Raw genomic sequence first — 22,811 nt, forward strand, 5'->3', positions numbered from 1 at the left:
CTGATCTGCAAACAAATAAATAAAAAAACGAATCTGACAACATTTATTTATTTCCATATAAATTTGTGAACACTTATAGGGAGTGACACCAGAAGGCCTCCAGAGGACCTCTGCAGAAAACAAGCTGCCACCTCCGAGTCTGGCTCGTGACAGTTTTCTTTCCATTGTCACGGCTTGCTCATGTGGGATTTTTGAGGTTTCTTTTTTTGTGTGCAAAAGTATCCTGAAAGTATAGGTTGCAATTGGCGCTGTGTAAAAAAAATCTGAAGTGAAGTGAGTTGGTATTCTGAAGAGAAAATAAAACTTTGTTCATCCCTCACAGGGGAAATTTAGGCATCACAGCAGCTCCATGGACATGTACATGTTTATGGTGTTCAAGATGGATAACAGATACAGTTTCTTGGACCAGTGGTGTTCGCGTGAGACGCTGTTCGTGACAGATCTCAGCTTTTCGATGCTCATCCTCTCACATTGTGTGCTGTGTGACTTTTCACTGTTACACTTTGCCAACATTTCAAGGCCTGTACTTGATGTTTAAAGTTCGAACAATCAGTTATAACTGTGGACTCTCCATCTTATTAAATATTAATCTGTCTGAAGTTAAGACTTTAGCATTTGGTCTCCTGTCAAGTTGAGTCAAATCTCAAAGGAGAATAGTCGATACTCAAGATGTGGGAGGATATGCTCCCTCTCACAGAGCTGTAAACGCTCCAATCCGCCCAAACTCTCGCCACAACGCTTCGCCTCATCCCAGATACACTTTCTATTGTTTTTTCCAAATCATTAAATATTATAACTGCTGGGATTCATGGACAATAATAAGTTGAATTTGTCTGGTGTGAGTTAGACACTTTTAATTAGAAAGGTTTCATAAGTCTTTATATATATGTGTATATATATATATATATATATATATATATATGTATATATGTGTGTATATATATGTGTGTATATATATATATATATATATATATGTATATATTCTGATTTATTTCCCATTACTTCATGTACTCCTCTGTTGTTTGTTGAATATATTTCACATACGTCTGCACATATTGATGCAAAAACAATATAATAATGACAATTCTGTGTAAGTAGACTGTGAATATTGCTGAATCATCAAACATCCCTGATACTTGTCGCGGCCCGATGCTTTTCTGTACCGTCTGAAACAGTTGCACCTGTTACTAATACAGTTTTGCGCCAAGTTTGTTTTATCATCTCGATTTGTCACCATTACATAATACATCCAATTCTAAATGTGTATTTTAGTGAAAGCACAATACTTTTTTTTTAACGTCATTTTTAATAATTTAATTAAAAAAACAAAGAAACATAATTATCAACTTGACCTCAACATTATTTCCTGTATGTAATAAAAGGTGTTAAAGCCACATGTCTTTAGTTTTGGGGCTCAAGCTCAAAATAGTCTGTGTTCTAAAAAGTAAAATACCAAGCATCCACCTCTCTTAATTTTACATTTTCTATTAATATTCCTCTTGTCTTTCAATATTTCCCATCGTCTTACTGGCTGACCTTCCCTGTCCCCCTCTCCTCCCAGCTCCCCCTCCTCCTCTCTTCCTCTATCTCCTCTGGTTTCCTGAGGTATTGGGGATATCGTCTCACCACAGACTCTGATGCTGCGCTGTCTCCTCTTGCTCAGAGGAGCTGATCTCTCCCTTTAGACTCTGAGGCTTGGATAATGTCCCCGCTGGTCTGTGCTATCTCTCTCTCTCTCTCTCTCTCTCTCTCTCTCTCTCTCTCCCTGATGCTGGGTATCTCTATTCGTCAAGTTGAGGGAGTGGAGGGAGGAGAACGGGAAAAGATCAGTGAGTTGAAGATCAATAGGAAAGCCCTTGATCCTTCACTCATTCCTCCCACTGGACATCTTGAAGACTCACAGATCGCTCTCCTCCCTTTTTCTTTTTGCTGCACAGTGAGTGAGCGTGTGCCACTGGCCCGTCCTGACCCATTAAACATTTCACTCTGGTTATGTGGCATGTTGATACTGGGCTCCGTCCTCACATCAGGCGCATACATGAAACTTGAATTTGCCCTTTGGCCTCGGTTTTTTTTTTTTTTTTTTTAAATGCTGGCCTAGACTTGTTTTGTTGTCTAAGGCGACACCTGGTGGTGTCTTTGCTGTAGTGCAGCTTGGAGATCTGGCTCCTTTTCCCGCTCAAAGTGACCCAGTTGTAGTCTGAGGCTTTCTCTACTGTATGGAGGAATATCACTGATGAATACTTATTGTGCAGAGAGAATAAAGGAAGTAAATTATTCTTCCTTGTTGGTTTCCCGTGAGGTCATTTCCCCCCACGACCTTATTAAAAATATTTCACGCAAGAACATTTGACTGTGCACAATGAGGGAAATAGGAAATACAAATAGAAAGAAAAGGATAGCCTTGGGGCCCATGACTGTCTCAATCCTGCAGATGATTTCAGTCCAGCTGAATCCAGACTGGCGCGGCAGGTTTCAGCAAACTCCTCTTCAACACTCATTTATTAGCGCCTTGTTTATTACATGTTTGTTTACAAACATCGCTTACAGATCATCACGTCTTTTGTAAACGCAAGCGACGATGAAGGCGGGATGCGCCGCGCGACCCCGCCCCGCCCCGCCCCCGCGTGCGCTACCGCTGCTCCTTCGCGCGCGTCCCCGCGCTGCGCAGCAACTGCGCAGCAGCGCTGATCCTAAAAGACACTGCCCCCGCATGTGCGACTGCGCCGAGTCAAGTTACCATGTTTTTATGATCTGCGACCAGCCGCCCACCCGCGAACTCTTGTGTTTGTAAAAAAAAAAAAAAAAAAAGGAAACAATCCACCCACGATTACTCTGCAACAAAGCCTGGCTGCATGTTTCTCTTTGGGATTTTGGAGACATGCACGCGTAAAATCCTTTATTTTGCGTGAGGAAAGCGGGATGCTGCTGCCAGTGGTTCGTGCGGTGTGAAGAAAGAGTCCAAGCAGCGGACACGAGGGCTCCGGTGAGCAGCGCGCGCGTAATTAAACGACGGCGAGGAGGAAACCCGCAGAGGATCGCGTTTCGCTTAAGGTGCTTTACGCATGAACGACTGATCGTCACAGCCCGGAGGATGGTGGCGGAGATGGGGAGCTGGGGGACGGCTGGTCACCTGGAGGACGGGTAAGACTTTCTCTCTTTCTTTCTTTTTTTTTTAACCTTCTTCATAATTACTGGTAACAATGTCACAGACCAAACTGACTTGATCTGCGCCAGTGCGCAAAGAAGAAAAGAAACGCTCTCGTCCGCACAGGAAGTGTCTTTTCTAAGTAGTTTTTTTTAGAACCGATGTCTGGTTTTGTTTTGTTTTATTATTTGTAATAAACAAAACACATTTCTTGCTTCCCTACAACAAAGGAGCGTCGATCGAGAAGAGGAAGAGTGTGGTGATGTTTGTTATCTTGTCCACGCTGCGGTGTTGTTGCGTTGTCATGATTCGCCGCGCTGTGGAGAAAGTACCACATCTGCTGTGAATGTTCCCAAAAATAAAGCAATCCTTCGTTAGAAAAGTGTATGAAAAACACGTCAATGATTAAACCAGTGATATAAGAAATAAAATATGGGTGATTTTAACACTGAGCCTGTATTTGGTGAGGGAGCAGGGGCGGAGCAAAATGAAGCTGACACTCAGTTTGTGTACCCAGCCCTATATTTGAGTTTTATTCTAACAATGAAATATCTTTAAAGTGAAATATCCCATAGGTCTGGTCTTGCATCAGTCCATCTTCAACACCACTGTATCATGTGTGTATATGTTGAGGGTTGTTGGTGTTCTGCCCAGCTGACTGGACAGGTTGACAGATCACCATGGGCCAAACACAGAGACACACACATATCCACAACACTCGCATGCACAAAAAGAACATGCAAACTCTGCACGGAGAGATTCTAAACCACGACCTTGCTATGGGGCTAAGCCACTGACCACCGCACCACTTTGTTGTCGAAGCTACTTTCACTGTGAATTTCATGTTCTGTTTGTAACACAATGAAAACACAAGAGGTTATATAATTTGGTATCTATTATAATTCAGGGACACTCCTTGTGCCAAGATGGGACCTCTGCCTGACAAGACAGCAGCCAAAGCACAATGATCACAGAAGTAACTAACAAACTTGATTATTACATTAAACCCTAGTTTGTGAAACGCTTGAATAAAGACAACTGCGTCTCTATCCGAAGATCATTATTCAACTTCAATATAATGGGGAGCTGTGAACATCCTCAGTATTTCTCATTATGATTGATGAGCCAATAAAACACAAGTGCCATATGTCTCATACATGTGCTCAACAGGCTACAGTCATATTTAAAACAATACTAATTCTATTTTAAGGGCTGGAGAACTCGCTCTCTATGCCGCACAGCAGTTGGTGCTTGTTTGTAATGTGAACTGCAGGTGATGAGTCACTGTCCTTGGTGAATACTCCAGGTTTGTAGCCGGGTTTTGTTTGCATGTTGAGCCGGCTGGAAAAGAAAGTCCCCAAGCGAGCACAGATGGAATGAAATACTGTACTCCCGTACAAGTACTGTTATGCTGCTTAAATTACACTCGGGTACAGGTAAAAGTTAATATAAATGATGATGTCTCAAAATAACCCGTCGCTCAGTTCTGAACTGAACTGAAGTACCGTAGTTGTTACTTTATAACGTATCTCACCACTTAATGTTTTGAATGAAAGTGTCTTCATGCAGTATGACCATAACTGAAAGTGAAGGTTGAATTAATGAGTGATTAGAACAAATGTCCTTTGTTCTGCCATAAAACCCTCTATGCATTGCAGCCTTCCAAATGTTTATCTCCAAACAGCAGACAACGTCCGAGATCTTGTTTCGGGAGGTTATTGACCGTCTGAAAACGCGATCGCCATGGCAACTAGTGAGCCCCACTGTTGTTGTGGTGGGGCTGCTTTGGCAGGAGCGTGAACGAGACGACCTTGAGGAGGAGAAAAGTGAGTTTCCTGGACAGATGTTTTAAAACAAAGGAAACCGCAGCCTCCTTATCAGGATCAACAGACTGCAAAGAAAGGGTTAGTCTTTGGGTCGGTTTAAAAAAAAACCCTGTTTTCCTGATTCATCACTTTTCTTTTGATCAATAAATAACAAACCCCCTCATCGGTGTGAAAAGCTGAGGGAGAGAAACAGGAAGTGACAGAAGATGACCTACTTTTCCTTCATGTGCGGGTGGTGAACTTGTTCCTCCTGTGTAGTTTGGCGCTCCAGTTTACCTCTGACGGACTTGTGAGGCGTGTTGCCTCTTGTTGAAGTGCAAACCATATCAACAAGTTGCCCCAGTCTTCTGCTCAGACACAACATCCATGATGCATTGCAAGCCTTCTTGGATGAAGTCCTGGCGATACTGACATTGATCCATCCATCGTTTTTACCTGATTCATTCAAGTTCTGGTTGCAGATTGTTGACTAATACTGCAGGTTAGACCCTGAATAGCTCACCAGTCCATTTCAGGGCAAAAAACACAGAAAGATTCATTATAAATACTTTATTTCTAACGTCAAGTTGAAGAGTATCTTGGATAAAAACCCACTCACACACAGGGAGAACTTTCTAAAACTCCAAACAGCAAGCCCAGAATCAAACCCGAGGTATCGGAGAGATAAACTACTGTCTGACCCTCCTTTTTAGAAAATCATTAAAGCGAGACTCTAAAGAAATGTCTCCTCAGTGCAGCGTGCTTTTCATCATCGTGAACTTTCAACGAAACCATTTTTGTATAAAATGTCTGAAATAAAAGTTACAGCTTACAATTATAGCGTTAATATTAATATTAATATCAATGCATTTGCAAGGCTGCATGATAGTGTAATGATTAGCACTGTTACGTCACAGCGGGGAAGGAAGGCTTTAAGGTCTCGCTGTGTACGTATATAATCTCTGGGCATATTTGCAATTTATGTTAATTAGTGACGTTAGATAGTTGTAGGTGTGGTTGTGTGCGTCTGTGGTCGTCTGTCTCGCTGTTCGCCCTGTGATGGACAGGTGAACTGCCCCCGGTGTCCCTGCCCTTCATGGAGGGATTCATTTGATGTAGCATCAGTGTTATGAAAGCAGCCTTCACCCACACGTCGTGAACCTGTTTTGTTTAGTGTTAAAACCTCCGGGCCAGTATTTCGCTCTGCTCGGTGTCCTGTATCATCACCGCAGCTCTCAAGGCGTGTCACAATGGAAAGTCGGGAGGGGCAGTAAATCTGTCGTGTCAGGGGATGGCTTCGAGCCAAATCCGTGAAGAGTCGCGGAGCATGCCGCTCGCACCTACACATTTCCTGTTTTTCTAATTCTCTTGACTCTCGTGTTTCTGATCATAAGCAGAAGTGGTCTCCAGCTGCACGGTGTTAAAACACCATCGCTTTCAGCCCTCCAGTCCCTTCGATTTATGAATGTTATCTTTTCTGCCCCGCAGAGACGGAGATATCCCCATTGCTGGAAACAAAGGTAAACATCGACCCATCCCCCCCCCCCCCCCACTGTCAGCTTCCTGCTTTCACTTTGCCAAAGCTCACGCTCTCTGTCTGGTGCAGATATTCTGTACAGTAATCATGCTACATCATACGTCTGACTCCTTTTTTTTCTTTATTATGTACATTCCCCATCTAATGCCTGGAACTAATCGGTTTTTCTTTCTTTTTATTCTCATACGTTCTCATTCATCCCTGCTTTGCATGTCATTTACATGCAGGAGAATAAAGATGCAGTCATATACTGGGATTACTTCCCTTTCTCAGAGTAGTTGAAGTTTCATTTGGTTTCATCGTGTGCATCAATTAGTTTCCAGTTCTTCATTTTTTTCCTGCTATATGAGCAGGTAATTTCAACAATCCTAACGCAGTGTCAGAAAAATGCTTTCACATACATAACTTTGCCCTAATGTCACAGTTGGAATTAGTCAAAATGTTAATTTCAGCTCTTTTCAGCAAACATTGAAACAATTGAATACAAAATACTTAAATTTTAATTGTAATTCAAATGGGATTACTATTGTAACAAGACACCATCAGTTGGGTAACACCAACTTGGTGACATAAAGCTTTCTAGACACCTATTTATTTTTATTTTTACTTGCGTGTTGTTTCAGAGCTTTTTGTATAGAAATGCTGCTTAAATATTTACCATCTGGATGGATATTCACATTATATTTTAAAATCTTGAACCGCCAAAAGGTTTTAAAATAAGTTGAAATGGACATAAAAGAGGTTGAACAGGTGATCAACCAATAGAAAGTTTGAAGATCCTCACTTATTCAGGTCATCAATTTATTTTTTATTTTTTTATACGAAAGCAACTGGATATACTTTAAACTACACATAACATCAAGAGCTGAATATTGACCCCAAATATAAGACAAGCCCATATTTTCAGAACAGTTCAGAAGAGAAAAAAAAGGTCTGACCAATATGATATTATGAGAGTAATAAAATGATGATGTCTGGGGCGATTCATTATATACTGTAACTAATTAAATTGTGTATTCAATCAAAGATAAGCATGCAGCTAGTAAAGAAACAGGTGGGCAAATAAGTATATGAAGACTTTACCGAGACAATCACACATGCGCCATGCCTTAAACCTGCAAACCGTCATAACGCTCCACTTACACAGCTAAAATAATTACAATCAATGTAAATGTCCCCGAACAAAACCATACGATTAGGATCCTACTGATGAAGGTGAAGGTGAAGGTGAAACATCTCTGAAATCCAGTTGCTGTTATGATACATGGAAATGGACATCCCACAAACAGCCAGTGACCTTTTTGGACAGTTGCTACAATTGTAGGCCAGCAGATGGCAGTCAAAACTCATGAACACATCCAGTCATCAACATGTGCCTGTGCGTGTGTCCTCATATGCTTCTGGGCGTCTCCTGGTGTGTGCTCTCCACCTGGTTTGTCGGTCTGACTGACGGAGGGAAGCCGCGATGGCAGAGGAGAGAAGAGGGGATGCCTGCTGGCTCAGCCGTGTGGCTGCAGCAGCAGTGGCAGGGAAGACGGTTGCCCGTTGGAGGCATCCGAGGACAATGAGGGAGGGAATGGATGGAGGGAGGGCAGAAAGAGGTGAAACAGACAAATTGAGCAGAGTGGAGGAGAGAGATTGATGAGGGAGGTGCTGTGAGGGGAGCAGCATTGGCAGCATCTGCTTGTTAGTCCAAGATAAAACTCCTGAGACGGTGGGCTCCTTCCATTAGCCAGCCAGGCACTCAGCCAGATGGCCCCGTCCACGGACTCCCACTGCTGCTGGAAACAAACGTGCAGGAGCTCCTCAGGACTCGTCCGTATGAATGTGACAAAATGTTATTGCATTGCACTCATCATGGGCTTCTTCACAGGGCGTCTCGGCTCTGTTTCTGTGAATCGTGTGAATATATAAAGGATGATGGGGATATTTTAAAATGTTCCTACATAACACACAAACTGGAAAGCATATAAAAACATGTTATTTTGCATATATATACGTGAAAGTTTTAACAGTGTGGCTATCAATTGGAAAGATATTCTCTTACAAATAGCACCAAAAATTAGATATATAATTGGGCGGCAAATTATCACTTATTATTGAAAGGATTTTTTAAATGTGACATTAACTGACCGACAATTGACCAACAAGGCATAAGAAACCACAACAAACCAAATGCAAACTAAACTGATGCCTGATTTCCTTCTTTTGGTCGGTATATCGACTTTAAAGTCAGAGGATCTTTGAGATATTATACAATATTTTTATTGATAGTCACAAACACCTGTGGAAAAACAGCTTCACTGAATATTTTTCTTTTCTTTTTTCTTTTCTTCTGAGGAAGCGACATAATTTTAGACTTCCTGCATTTAAGTAAACACAGTGGAGTTTCTGGACTGCGTACGATGTGGCAGTGGAAGTGTGAACCTGGAGCTGAAGCTCGATTTCCATGCACAGTATGTGTCAAAGCAAACCCCACCGGGCTGAGCGCCAACACTCCACAGATTTCAGAGAAGAAAATAAAGGCATCCGCAGTGAAGAGTGAAACACGATGAGCCACTAGTTGTTAGTCTGTCTTGTCTAGGAAAGTGGAGGCTATGATTAGTAGAGGGATTTTACTTACCTAATCTTTTATGATGTTGGTGCAATGATACACTAATAAAGGTTCAGATCTAGTTTTCATGTCGGTCCATCAAGTGGTCACATAAAAACTCTGATTCATTTATGACAGGTGACGTGAGCGAGAGTGACAGCAGTGGTTCAGGTACGGCAAAAAAAAAAAAAAATCAAATCCCTTTTCATGAAGACTTCAGAGCAATTGAGAAACCTAGAAATTCACCTGTTCTTCACATAATAATCTACTGAACAGAAAACGCTGGGACATCCACAGAGGAGAGCTCAACAGAGGAAGAGGAGGATGAAGAGGAGGATACTAATCCTGGTGAGAAGGATGACTTGAACGACTAGTAATTTTTCGAAGGTGATTGATGTCACTCTCATCTGCAAATGTTTTGCTTTTATAAAAATAGAACCAGACAGGTTTGAAACTCATCCTGTAACTCTGGAGCTCAGTATTTAGTGAGGCGTTTGTTATTGTGAACAAAAAACCCCCCCAAAAAAACGGTTAAAAAAAGAGACCCAGAAGCAGCGACTCACTGGAGTTTAGTCATTATCGTGGGAATAAATGAGATAAAACTTTTTAATTAGTGTGCCTTAGTGACGCTTGAAGGCAGATTTACGTTTGACCTTTTTGATCCAGGGAGGCTGTTTTCATCTGCAGCTGCTCTTTGTGCAACGCTAACTGACTGCAGGCGCTACTTTCATATTTAAAAAAAATGTGGCATCAATCTTTTCATCTGATTCTCAGTGGGGAAAATAACCCTGAAGTCAAAAAGAGTTGAGGCAGTCCTTTGATTATGCCGTTTCTTATTGCCGTCTTCCTGCTTGTTTTTTTTTAAAGTTTCACCAGGATGCTCTGCTGAGAAGGACGGAGATGAGCGAGGTTAGGGAACGACTCAAATTCTGCTGAAACGTGAATCATGTTAACTACATTCAGTTCTTTCATTTCCTTTCTAGACAAAGAAGAAGCAGATCCAGAAATATATCAAAACGGTGAGAATGTGTTAGATTTACTGAGGACTGTACTACGACACTGGGTTTTCTCTTATCGAGGTAACTTCGAGGATTAACCCGGGGTTTTCTGTGCTCCGACGCTTGTTCGTTCTCACCGAGATAAATGACCCCGGCAACTCGCGCTGAATGTCTTGCCTGTCTAACCTCGTTTGAGCTCGCCAGTCGATGACCTGCTTTGTCGTAACGGTGATCAGGATCACACGTGTCTGGATAAGTTAACCCAGAAAACAGAGAGAGATGAGGGATATGTTTATCACGGTTCGTCGTACAGGCCTCTGGATTTATAGTGTTGAGATGCATGCATCCCATAGACTGCCAGCAGTGGCTAGATAGGAATGAAATTGTTGAAACAGACAGCGTTGCCTGCCTTGTGGCGTTTCTTCTCATGCACAGAAATGTAAAGGTCCACTGCTTCTACACTTAAAAATTCAATCAAACCCTGACACGCTATCAGAAAAGTGAAGATGCAGCCAGAGGTCTCGCCGAGACATTTAGTCTGCATTGATGCTGGAATATTTTCTCTTAATAACCCTGGATCTGAATTTTTTTCCACCCTCTAGATGCAGCTGCTGGACCTGAAGCTTTAAACGGGAAAGGTGAGCAGATCGTAACTGATGCTCCCCGGCGTGCTGCAGATAATGTCACCAATCTTGCAATGTTCATCTGGCTTTGTTGTTGTTGTTGTTGTTGTTGTTGTTGTTGTGCGTCCTAACAGATGAGAACCTCTTCAAGATATGCTGTGAAAAATGCAACACCACCAAGCAGGTGAGCTCAGGCACCAGATGTTATCATACAGGATTATTTCTCCATATTAAAGCGGGAACTATTCACTTCTATTCAATTTAGGTTTTTTTTCGGTACATTCTCATACTTGTGTTTATGTTTGAAGGACTTTGGATATTTGATGTTTTATCTTGTGTTTTTTACTATATTTGTGCTGTAATTGTGCAATGTGAATAAAACAGTCCACGTGTGCTTTCAGCAGAGCCTCAGCTATGAGCTTGTTACACCCAGGACGTTATCCAGGGAACGACTACAGTAAGTGTGACATTGCATATTTGCCACAGACTTATCGGCTGACTCATAGCTGCATTTCGTCCACGTCGGATTGATGGTTTTAGGGTGCAGCTGGAAGCAGAGGGCACCTACCAGTGTAGCGTCACCGGCCTGGTTTTCGAGGCCTCTGAGCGGGTTCTTGTGCGCTACTCCGTCCTGTCCTGGTCCAAGTTTGGCTCCTTTCTCCGAGACTCCTGGAAGTTCGCCGGCCCCATTTTCAACGTGGACACGGTCGACAAGGACGCATCCGTCCTCAAGTCCATCCAGTTCCCTCACTCGCTCTGCCTAGCTGGTGAGCACCATGACATTAACCAGGACTGCACGTTTTCAGTTAATCAGAGTTAATAATGGTTCATTATTACCTATTCAATCGTCATCGTCTCCCAGATCCAGACAATGACATGACATTCGGAGTCCTGCACATAAAGAACAACCGCCCGCTCATCGAGCCCACGGCGGACCACTCGGGTAGCCACGTTAAGTGGAACGTGACATCTCTGTCGCCCGTGGGACCGATCGTTCAGACGAACCAGGCGGTCGGGCAGCACGGGGTGGTTTTGGTCTACAAGCAGCGCTGCAGTGACGCCCACAGCTACAGCTTCCACGTGTACCTGGCCCCCAACAGCTCGTCTGACATCAAGGTGGGAACTTTGCAACTCTGTGCCTCCCTGTAACTCCACTGTACGATTGTCTAATTACAGATAAGATTGATTAGCATGTGTCACATTAGTAAAATGAACTTCTCAGTAACAACTAAAGGACACAGTGATGGTGAGCAGCTGCAACATAATGAAAGTTGTAGTTATTTTGGAGAAAGAAAAAGAAAGAAAAAACAAGTCGGTTATTGCACATTTCTTTCACAATTCTACAGTCATGAAATGTAAATCTATCCAAGCAGTCTTTCAAAACTGTTTGGTCAAATTTCTTCAAGCGTCCGATAGTTTCAGGATCCTGTTTTGTTTTATATTTACAACACTTTCGTCGTAGGAACTCCTTTCAAACTACTGGTTTGATCAGTAAATGTTTTACAGGTGGGTGACAGCTCTGTGTTGAGACTGAAAATAAAAGTTAGTTTTTCCATAAAACACACCTCCATTCAGAAACATTCTAGTATCTATTCCTGTGCTGTATTGGTGGTGAAAAACTGCAGTTACGTTACTGTTGTATATTCACAGAGGGTCAGTTCCCATGTATGTGCTCATAAGATTTTTTTTTTCTCTTAAAATGAGCTTGAAGGTGAGGAATTTTTCCTTTTGAGGTGTGAAAATACCCTTCTTCACATGAGCCACACAACGAAATATTCCATTCACAGGAGTTATGGTTTGAGTCTTGCAACTGAGCAAAAGTCCAGCAAAACACCATACATGAGAAATTATATGTGGAAAAGTAAGACTCACAACAACCTCTTTTGCTTTTTGTTCATTTTTACGATAAACAGTGACGTTGATCCTGGATTTTGTATGACCTTGATCAATGCACCGCCCCTGACAGATTAATGGGAGTGGGTTGGATAAATGAAATTGCCTTTCTGTCAGAAATAAAAGTGAGAAATGATCACGTGTGTGACTTCACCCACTCAAAAGTTTTGACATACTTTCAGTTGAGGAGCTTTCTGACTTGACTTCTGTGTCTTTTTGTTGTCTTGTTGCTCTTGTTTACATCAGGACGTAGCCAAACAGGTGCGGAGCTACAAGAACCGATACTTTCAAATCACAAAGCCTCCAACGTGTAACCTGGATGAGGGGACGTATCGTCTCCTGAGCGAGCCCGAGGGAGAGATCAAACCTCAGGTGTGTGTGCGTGCGTGTGTGTGCATGTACGAACGATAACAAGACAGCGACCCATCAAAAAAAGTGTACATTGAAGAGTTAAAGGTCTTTTTAAAAAAAATATATAAACTGGTCACCAAACACTGGTTTTCCTTCTCTTCTTAAACTTGGCATTTTTTTTTATCGGATTAATAGAGAAAAGGCACCTTTCTTTTCAAAAGCCGTCTTGCTTCACAGCATTTCTTCTTTCTTGATAAACGTGTCTGTTAAATGAGTTCTTCAGGCTTTAGACTGCCGTCAATGTTTATTTGTATAAACACTCACTTCATACATGGCCCAGACTCAGCGGATGCCGGCAAGGTGATACACTTAATAAAAAAAAAAAAAAAATCATTGTTTTGTCTATTTCTACACTAAACACACCAATATTCTGAGATGCATCAGAATATTGTTGGAACGGCTGAGTGGATCATGTCCATCCAGCCATCAAAAATGTTTTCATTGTCTTTTCCACTCACTAAACTCGACTTTTCTCTGTTGCAGGAGTTGAAATTCACCCTGGCCGTGACTAAGATGAAAGGCTACTTTGAGGCGTTCTTTGAGCAGCGTCCTCCTTTCAAATTGTCTCTGATCGAAGTCAACACCGAGGAGCCCGTCTGGTCTGCTACCATCAGAGAAGGTACCCGTGCATTTGTTCTTGTAAGGTTCTAGTTTTGCTGATGATCAAATAATAAGGATTTTGCATGTAGTGAGTGAATAGTGTCGTTGGATGTAGTACGAGAGGATTTGTTGACGACAGACGCAATCATGAACAATGCTTTCATTCAGACATTGTCGATCACATTGGAAGTTTTGAAGAAATCGCTTTGCTTCCACTCTTTCAGTATTTAGTGCATTGTGATAGAAACGTCACGTCATGTTGGACCAGTTTGGTAGTTCAGCTTGCACATTTTTTCCACAAAAACACAAAACATTAGTCATTTAGACCCTTATGTGTTCACTGAGCTTTTAGTTGCGACTTGGTTTCTGCTGCAATGTGATTGGTTTGTATCCTTTGCTCTTCGCTCAGGTGACTGTGTGGATAACTCTCAAACGAAGCCCAGGAAACGGACTTATAGTGAGCGTCCTGCTTTCGGCCTTTCATTTTTATTGATGAAGTGTTTTCAAATGGCTCATACTCACTTACATTTCTTCGTTGGGTCTCACAGGCAGACAGAGGAGCAGCAGCCCCTCAGAAGAAGAAATCAACGTTAAAAAACCTCGATGGCAGGATGAGTCAGGTGACTGTTTTTTTTTTTTTTTTAACAAACTGCTTGTTTAAAATTAACATCAGGCACAGCTGAAGTAAATACTGGCCACCTAAACACTGTCCAGATGCAACTGTCTGTTCACTGGCTCCCGTATACGTGTGGGTTTGCGTCTCTGTCTCCAGATGGAGGTAAAACGGGGACGACTCCGGGCCAGGACTTGTCAGAGAAGCAGCTCCTGCAGGTGGCCAAGCGGCTCGGAAAGGAGTGGAAGCAGGTGGCCATCTTCCTGGACCTGACTTCTCGGGAGCTGGACGACATCCAGGCAGCGGAGAAAGACGTGACCATGCAGAAGCTGAAGATGCTGGTGGAGTGGAAGAGCAGGAGGCGGCCGGGGGAATCCACGGCGTGCCACCTGTGGGAGAGCTTGAAAGACCTGGACGACTTGCCAAATGACGTTCATCAGCTGCTACAAGGTGATCCAGGAGAACACATGGCAGAAACATGCCCTTTAAACAGAGGTCTCAAAGTATTGTGTGGGGAACTGTCTATTTATTGTCTCCGTCCATTTGGGCAGCAATGGGAAAAGGTGATTTGTTTTATTTCTATGTAGCCACTCAGGTTAAATGTGTGGCAGCCTGCTGCCGTACCTTCCTGTTTCCTGTCACACACACACACACACACACACACACACACACACACACACACACACACACACACACACACACACACACACACACACACACACACACACACACACACACACACACACACACACACACACACACACACACACACACACACACACACACACACACACACACACACACACACACACACACACACACACACACACACACACACACACACACACACACACACTGCAGCAGAAGTTCAGGAGACTCAAAGCATGGTAGATGCTTATCGGCAGGGCGCGAGCAAGACAGTCTTCCTTCAGCCTCCAGAAGCTGTGCCCTCTATGCTGGGCCAGCACAGCAGTATGTCAAGCAGATAATGATGATATCACACTAATCATTAACTCCTATTTGCAGTAATAAACTGTCTGCATAGTCAGCTGGTCCAGTTGGCCACCAGCGTCACCGACAGAAGCTTCATTATTCATGATTTAAGTGGCTTTTTTTCCCACAGATATGATGAACAGTCAAGGTGCCAAGTGACGGAATGAACTGGACCTCTGGACGTCTGTTGCACTATAATCGGGGGAAAAGTGGATTCACCTTATGGACCAAATATCAGCTTTTTATACTTAATTTGTTTTTCTCAGTCTGAAACATATTAGTTGTTTTGATTTTGCATTTCAGAAAAAGGGCCATTTAACGCAGGCATTCCAATTTCAAATACAGTCCATCAGTCAAGTACAGACCAGGCAGACTGTATGAAAGGTACCTTAGTGAAGAGTTCCTTGAGGTTTGGAAAAGACCGGTAGGGCTGTCGCGGTCTTTGAGATGTAAAGTAGCTAAACATGTAGCCAGTAGCAGATGTACGTGTCGGTGCTGCAGTCTTTCAACTGCAAAAAAAAACACACAACAGGGAAATATACAACGTGTGTATATTGTTTCTCTTTTTAGATGTTCTGTGACTTTTTATTTGATAAAACTATCAGGCATTGTGTAACATGCACACATGTGATTGCAAAAGCAAAGTATCATGGAACGTTTACTACTTTGTTTTTATATATGCACTATTTGTAAATTTTCTGTACATGTTTTTGTACTTGTTTAGAACTTTTTTGTATGTTTGTCTTCCTTGTTTATAACCTTTTCCTTTTGAAAACTTGAATCATGAGTCACTTCCTGTGAGACTGGATTGATTGTCTTGCCTTTTCCAGGTGTGAATCTTTTAGAAGGATACACTGCCGAGAAATCAAACGACACACGTTTGGAATCAGGGCTGAATTATGTGTGCCAGTGCAGCTAAAGAAAAAACTGGACAAATACTCATCTTAATTTGAGTGAACTTATCACTTATTGGACTTATGTGCCCTTTATACACCAGGTCCAAATTGGAACACGTTCTCCATCAGATGAGATCTGATCCACCCTGTAAGCTTTCTGTGGGAATATTGCTGTTATCAGATTTAAACTGATATTTATTTTCAGACAGTTCTTGGAAAATCTGCAGAACCATCAATGGAATCGTTTAATTTTTCTAAGCCTCGCATGACTTGAATCATGAATCATACAGTAATATTTTCATTTCGAGCAAAGAGGCGCTTACTTAAAAAATTAACCACTACTTGTCCAGTCCGTCGAACGTTTTTGTTTTCTAACATTCCAGGTACTTTTGAAATAAAGTGACTGATGACTGAATTTTCTGTTCCCTTCCTTCATTTTATTGTTATTTGATTAAATGTTTTTTTTCTATTTTTTTTTTTTTTTTTTTTTACTGCTATTTGATATTCTTTAGATGGTTTGTGTGAAACAGGATCCTGTGATCCTCTGTGATGACCCTGAAAGAAGCTGCAAAACAATAAATTGAATATTAACTAATGATCTAATTGAGGATAAAATCTGGAAAAGCATTTGAATTGTCAGGGAGATGGTTAGATAGACTGGAAAACTCATATGGGAGCCTAAATACACTTCTTAATTTAAAAAAAAAAATTTGTTTTTGAAGGAACACTCTTAATGTTCTAGAAAATAATGGGTGATATTTTTTTCCCCCATCACTGGTCATTAGGATATGTTAAGGAGAGATCTCAAATCAGGTCGGCAATATAACAGGGGTGTCAAACATACAGTCCGTTTGTAAAAGTACGTATAATGCAACCGCTATAAGAGAAGTGTTTTGGGGCATTTCACTGTATTTTGCAGAAGAAGGTTTCATTAAACTTTGCTTTATGTTAAAATTGTAGTCATTTTTTAGTAGCATTTGTTTGGTTTTTTTGTAAAAATATAGACATTTTCATCATGTATACGCAACAAAGAAAAACTAAGGTTTCAATGTAAAGGATATTATGACACTATTTTACCAGTCTGGTCTGCTCAAGATGAAGCTTGGTTGTTTGTGACCCATGAACAGGAATTTGCATTGTGGTTAAGCTGTTTCTGTCTTTGTCTTTTGATTTCCTCCTAGTTTCCGCTCAGTTGTCCATTGTCTAAACCCATTCCTTTATTTTAGGATGGATCCTGCCTTCACCAGGCGATCAGGGCAATAACAGAGAGAAAACCAACATAGGAATCTAAGTTCATCATTTGACTTCAAATTTATGTATTTAGGCTGATGGAGAAACTCATATGTTACGAAAGAAAGACCCCAAAGCCTGTTGGATTGACTTACTGTGAGGAGATAATACTAACCACTACAACACTGTGCAGCCCAGTGTTCAATTGTGCTGTTCTTTATTTCCCTTTATACAAAAAAAAAAAAACGAACAATGAGGAAACAAAAACAAATAACTTCACAAACTACTTCAGCTTTTGCACTTGATACCAAAAATACTTTATTATAAATAGTAATAAATAACATCACAGGCCATCAAATAAATAAATAATTTATAATAAATAGAGATGAAATAAATAAGATACATTGCTCCATGTGTTAATAAATATTTATATTGACCAGCCTGGCCTCTTTAGGAGTAGGCCATGTCGAGCCTGGTAGCTTATGTCTGATCAGCTGTGCAGCTCTACTTGGTTTTGGTTTTTAAGAGAGTGAACAATCAGGACGGCTTGCAGGGTTGTGACAAATGAAGAAAGTATGAATGGATATGGTTCTAAATGGATCTATGGATGATGGCGGGAGGGGGATGTTCACTTCCTGTGGTCTCCTGAGGAGATGTAGCCCATTGCTCGGTTGATGGTGACGATCCGGATGTGGAAGCCTCTCATCATCTTACACATCTCGTACCGGTTACTGAAGGAGTTGTCATCCCACGCCTGCGCAGTGTTTCCCTAATGGGGCGATCAGGAAGGTGAGCACAATAAACAAATGAACAACAAACAAACCTGAAAATGGTCATTGGGCCATAAGTCCTGCAGTTACTATGAATATTCTTTCAAATTCATTTCCATTTTAGAATGAATACTTTAGTTCTTTTCCTTCAATCTTAATAATTAAATCAACACCTTTGCATGTCAATTTGATCCAAAAATGACTATTACTGTAGATTTTTAATCGATATCAGCCATTAGAATGTGCCACTAGATTAGTGTAACAGATTGCCGGCACACTTTTGAGTCAAATGCCACAATGCAATTTGTTCTTTTCAACAAAGGAGGCTCATTGCATGAAACATGCACTCACTTGTATATGACAAGACCAGAATTCCTGGTTACCAAACATGGCCATTCACCAATACAGAGCAAAAAAAAAAACACCAAACAAACAAAAACGAGCTGTGGTGAAAAGCAAAGAGAAATGAAACCCACCTCAGGAGTCAGTGAAGAGTCAGCCTCTTCACTCGGCTTCGGGGAGCAGCTCTGTACAAACCAGAGGAGTTTCTGTCAAGCAGCTTCCAAATGTTGTTTCCCAGGAGACTTTCTTTCTATCTATCTATCTATCTATCTATCTATCTATCTATCTATCTATCTATCTATCTATCTATCTATCTATCTATCTATCTATCTATCTATCTATCTATCTATCTATCTATCTATCTATCTATCTATCTCTCTATCTATCTATCTATCTATCCCTTTGTTCACCCCCCCCCCCCAGCCCCACACACACTTATGTATGATAAACATACCTTCCTCAGGCGGCTTATTATTCCCAGAGTTGGGTGCAGAAGTGCAACTTCATTCTCCTGCTGTCTGAGCTCTAACTTGAGGTAGGACTGAATGATGGATTGATAGTGGGCCAAGTCTTTCATGATGTTCCCCAGACATTCACTCTGTCGAAGCAAATAGCCAGCAAACAAAATGTGTTCAATGTTTGGGTGAATAATCTCAAAACACAGATGAGCAGAATAACAAACAGACACATATATAATATGTGTGAAAATATCAAAAGGCTGCATGGGGAGTGTGTACCTCACTGAAGGGTGAATTTCTTTGCGGCATGCAGCCTGACCTCTGGAGAGAGAAAAAAAACATAAATAAAAGAACTTGTTTATGTGTTTTTCCGGTGATGTCAGAAAATGATCAGCGTTTCTGCAACATCATGCCTCACATTTTAAAGATTGATGGAGGTAAAGTTAGTGACAACATGAATCTGAAAGCTCACAGCTGTAATAATCTCCACTGAAACATTTTAGAGGCTGCTGGAGGCAGACAAGAATGGGTTTGGAGTCTTCTTTCCAAGAAATGATGACAAATAGGAGTAGGTGGCCTTTAAAACTTCTTCTTTTTTTTTTTTTTTACAAAATTTAAAATTCAAAGGAAGAGTTATTTTCACCTGGGTCTGAGTGGGAGCGCAGGCCTGAACCGTCTGCGCGTCTCTCGCTGCCACTCTGCCAGGTGAGACCTCAAAACAGACAGAATTCTGGAACACACAGGGAGACCCAGCGCAATTAGACCAAAAAAAAAAAAAAAAGAAGAAGACGGATAAATGAAGGAAGAAGAAGAGAGATTGCGGGATGTATTTACCGGTACACGGTCGATGAGTTGCGTGACATTAAGCAGGAGGCTCTTGAAGAGAAAGGCGCACTCGTGGTTTTCTGCGCTCGTGTTGCGCACAGGGAGACCGGAGGAGACGCGCAGGTTACACACCAGCACCAACACACAGCTGACAACGTCTGCACGGCAAGACAAATAAGCAAATAAACAAACACAAACAACACATGTATCTCATGAGTCTGCACACACACAGTGGGATGACTCCCACCCTGCACAGAGCAAATTATTTCCACAAGTTCCACAGATGCGTAATAAACGTCCGACTTACAGGTGGTGAAGTTGGCCATGATTCTGAGCGGGTGATGCTGGATGGAGTCAGGTTCGTCGGTAAACGTTGCTGAAGCCTCCGTTTCTGCTGGATTTATTTGTCGTTGAGGGGAATTCCCTGCAGCGGCCTGCAGGAGCGCCAGCAAAAAGAAAACTAAAACGTCATGTGTAAATTCCTGTCGTCTGCACGTCGGCTTTTAGAAATGTTGATTGTTTATTTTTCTCTTTCATAGTATGAATGAAAGCGATCACAAGGGGGGAAAGACATCTAAATTATGTCATGCATTAATCATTTGCACAGAATTACTCAATATGTACTTTATTAATAACCGTGGTAACTAATGACTAGTGGTTTCCAGTTATGATACAAAAAAAAGTTGAGTTTCATTAGAATTGAATTCATCACATGGCGTTATTGTACTCATCATTTACAGAAAACATAGAAAACGCCACTGTAAAAGTGAGCATAATGAGGCTTCTTTATACTTAAATCACCTAGTTAATAGAAAATAAATAAATCGGGACAATTACTCATAAACAGAGCAGTTTTGCTCTTTCATAATATTACTTTAATAAGTATCATAATAATCCTCACAACAGATGTCGTTCTCGAAAATGATTTTTTTTGAACGCCAATTATTGCAATAACTGTTTGAAAGTGAAACGTCTCGAACAGCGACAATTCTGCAAATACTTTGAATAATTTCTGAATTGATGAATTAAGTGATATGAACTTTGGTACATTTGAATATTGCTTTATTGAAAATAAACAGAAAGAAGTGTGTAAAGTTCATGTCTCTCCATCTCATCTGAGAGCTCCAGAATTTCCTGAATTATGAATGAACTTTCATCGCCCACCAGTTGTTTTCCTCGCTTGGTTCACTGTTAATGACTATCAGAAATTCACAAGACACATAATGAGAATCAAGAGAAATTCACGAGTTTTGACTTAGTGCTTTTCACATGCTTCACAGTCCGTTTGTTGTTGTTCTACTCACTTGTTAAAGGAGCTATGTGCTCTGAAACTGCAGCTCTTGGTGGGATATGATAGAAGTTTCCAGGTTTTTCCCTCCGTTGACCACAGGACCACCAACCCAAATCTTTAAATATATATGCTTAGACATCTGATCCCACCAGAGACAGGCGGACTTTCGCTCGAGCAAAACAGGTAATTTAACATATAGGATGAATTATTGAAATTTTTATTCAATATACATCACTGCAGGTAACAATTCACAAGGCTGTCCTCTTGTCTCATGTTAAAAAAAAAATCCTCTTTGTGATTTTAAAGAGATTTACCAAATGATAGGGATTCTCTAAGAACCAAATCAACCTCGATCTGACTGTGAGGGACAATAGCATGACGAGGCAAGACCGAAACACAAAGATTGAGTCATTCTACTGGCAGCGTGACGATTTATATTCTCATTGCACTTATTCTCCTCCCTGTGCACAGAAACAGGAAGCTGCTTTGAAAGAGCGAGTGGGTAAATTCAACATATGACACCACAAGGCCACATTATATGAAACAAAGTTTATTCTTTATTTTACATATCTGTACATAAACTTTTTTTTCCCCTCAAATAAAGTATCTGAATACAATAGGATGAAAACGATATTAACACACTTATTCATTTAAAATGACTTGTGTCAGAAAATCAACATTCACAAAATGTTGAAGAGCAATTAGAGTGAACGTATTACCAAAAATCTACAACTCCACTACAAGGCAGGCATGTTTCCTTTACACTCTTTTAGCACCTTCAAATGAACATTTCTCAGTTGAAAACTACCATTTGTGCAGAATAAAAACGGGTCAACTTTGAAATACTTTAAAATTACTGTCCAACTTAAAATGGTCTGAAGAAGTTAGTTTTCCATCGCTTTTTTTATACAATGTTGTTTCTTTCTTCTTTTTTTTCTCTCATGACTGACTTTCTACTAAATTTTCACGATTATTTTTTATTTTTTATTTTTTTTATTTCCCACAATTTTTGCATTTGAACAGTTATAATTTAGTGGCGAATGTAGAAAGTTAAAAAGAAATAGCAAAGCAAGGCCGATCACTGCACAGGAAGCTGGGGACAGAGTCCATGACAAACACACAATCAGTTTTCTCGTCTCCCAGGAGGAAGGAGACGCTCCTCCTCGCTTCTCAGCACCGGGAGGAAAAACCACAGAGGCAAATGAATGAACGTGGCCTTCTTCTTCTTCTTCTTCTTCTTTGCTACTTGCTATCACTGGAGTCAGTGAATTGGACTGAAAGGGAGGCGGGGCAGAAGAGGGGGTGGGGGCAGCGAGGAGTAAAGTACGGGGACAAGCAGGGAGGATTTCTGGATTTGACACAGGGCAGAGGTGGAATGGCCAGAGGGAGACAGTTTGTGTTGAAGCAGAGGAGGCGAAGCTTGGCAGAGGGAAGCGGGGTGTCACGGGGGGGTGGCTGGGGTTGGGGGCCAGGGGGTGGGGGTGGGGGAGGGCATCTTATTTGGATAGGGTCTTCTCAGCCATATGCTTCTGCTGGCTCTCGGCATGCCTGGATAAGAGGAAGGGAGCATATCATCAGATGAATGTTAAGAGGTGGCAACCTTCATTTCCTTATTGTATGAACCTCACAGGTGTTTATGTAAGTTTCCACTTTATTATGTAAAATTAAATGTGATCCGAAACAAAATGTGACTCATACTTCAGACAATGACAACATAAACATTTTAAAACTCAATATATTGTTAATGAAGTGAAATTGGAAATTGGAATAAGCTTTTGCACAAAA

The 22,811-nt window shown here is 41.3% G+C and overlaps 2 protein-coding genes across 5 annotated transcripts in view; one reads left to right on the forward strand and one right to left on the reverse strand.

The window, feature by feature from the left end:
• The first annotated feature begins 2,836 nt into the window (after positions 1-2,836).
• Positions 2,837-16,525, forward strand: LOC308138275 (uncharacterized protein). Of its 2 annotated transcripts, none has more exons than XM_080507357.1 (17): positions 2,837-3,144; positions 6,442-6,473; positions 9,222-9,254; positions 9,360-9,431; positions 9,951-9,992; positions 10,067-10,102; positions 10,684-10,719; positions 10,839-10,888; positions 11,106-11,161; positions 11,245-11,471; positions 11,567-11,820; positions 12,844-12,969; positions 13,492-13,627; positions 14,018-14,065; positions 14,157-14,228; positions 14,381-14,671; positions 15,345-16,525. In XM_080507357.1, exons 1-17 carry the CDS (start codon positions 3,095-3,097, stop codon positions 15,371-15,373), a joined length of 1,590 nt encoding a protein of 529 aa, XP_080363483.1. In that variant the 5' UTR covers positions 2,837-3,094; the 3' UTR covers positions 15,374-16,525. The 2 variants fall into 2 exon arrangements, with proteins under 2 accessions (XP_080363483.1, XP_080363484.1); XM_080507358.1 differs by having other exon boundaries at positions 11,109-11,161.
• Positions 16,526-22,379: 5,854 nt separating this feature from the next.
• The window catches only part of schip1 (schwannomin interacting protein 1), a gene marked incomplete at both ends in the record, with an annotated part of 239,189 nt that continues 238,757 nt past the window's right edge, over positions 22,380-22,811 (reverse strand). For all 3 annotated transcript variants that reach the window (XM_080503600.1, XM_080503603.1, XM_080503602.1), the window contains one exon: positions 22,380-22,574. In XM_080503600.1, the coding sequence (XP_080359726.1) occupies positions 22,523-22,574 (52 nt within the window). The remainder of the gene's footprint in view (positions 22,575-22,811) is intronic.

Source organism: Blennius ocellaris (assembly GCF_963422515.1).
Source record: "Blennius ocellaris genome assembly, chromosome: 2".
NCBI classification, from domain to species: domain Eukaryota; kingdom Metazoa; phylum Chordata; class Actinopteri; order Blenniiformes; family Blenniidae; genus Blennius; species Blennius ocellaris.

Excerpts from the sequence above, each read along its gene's own strand:
- LOC308138275 (XM_080507357.1), top strand. The coding sequence starts at position 3,095 with ATGGTGGCGGAGATGGGGAGCTGGGGGACGGCTGGTCACCTGGAGGAC. Across the intron at positions 9,255-9,359 it reads GAGTGACAGCAGTGGTTCAG|AAAACGCTGGGACATCCACA; the intron begins GTACGGCAAAAA and ends TCTACTGAACAG. Across the intron at positions 11,472-11,566 it reads TCACTCGCTCTGCCTAGCTG|ATCCAGACAATGACATGACA; the intron begins GTGAGCACCATG and ends ATCGTCTCCCAG.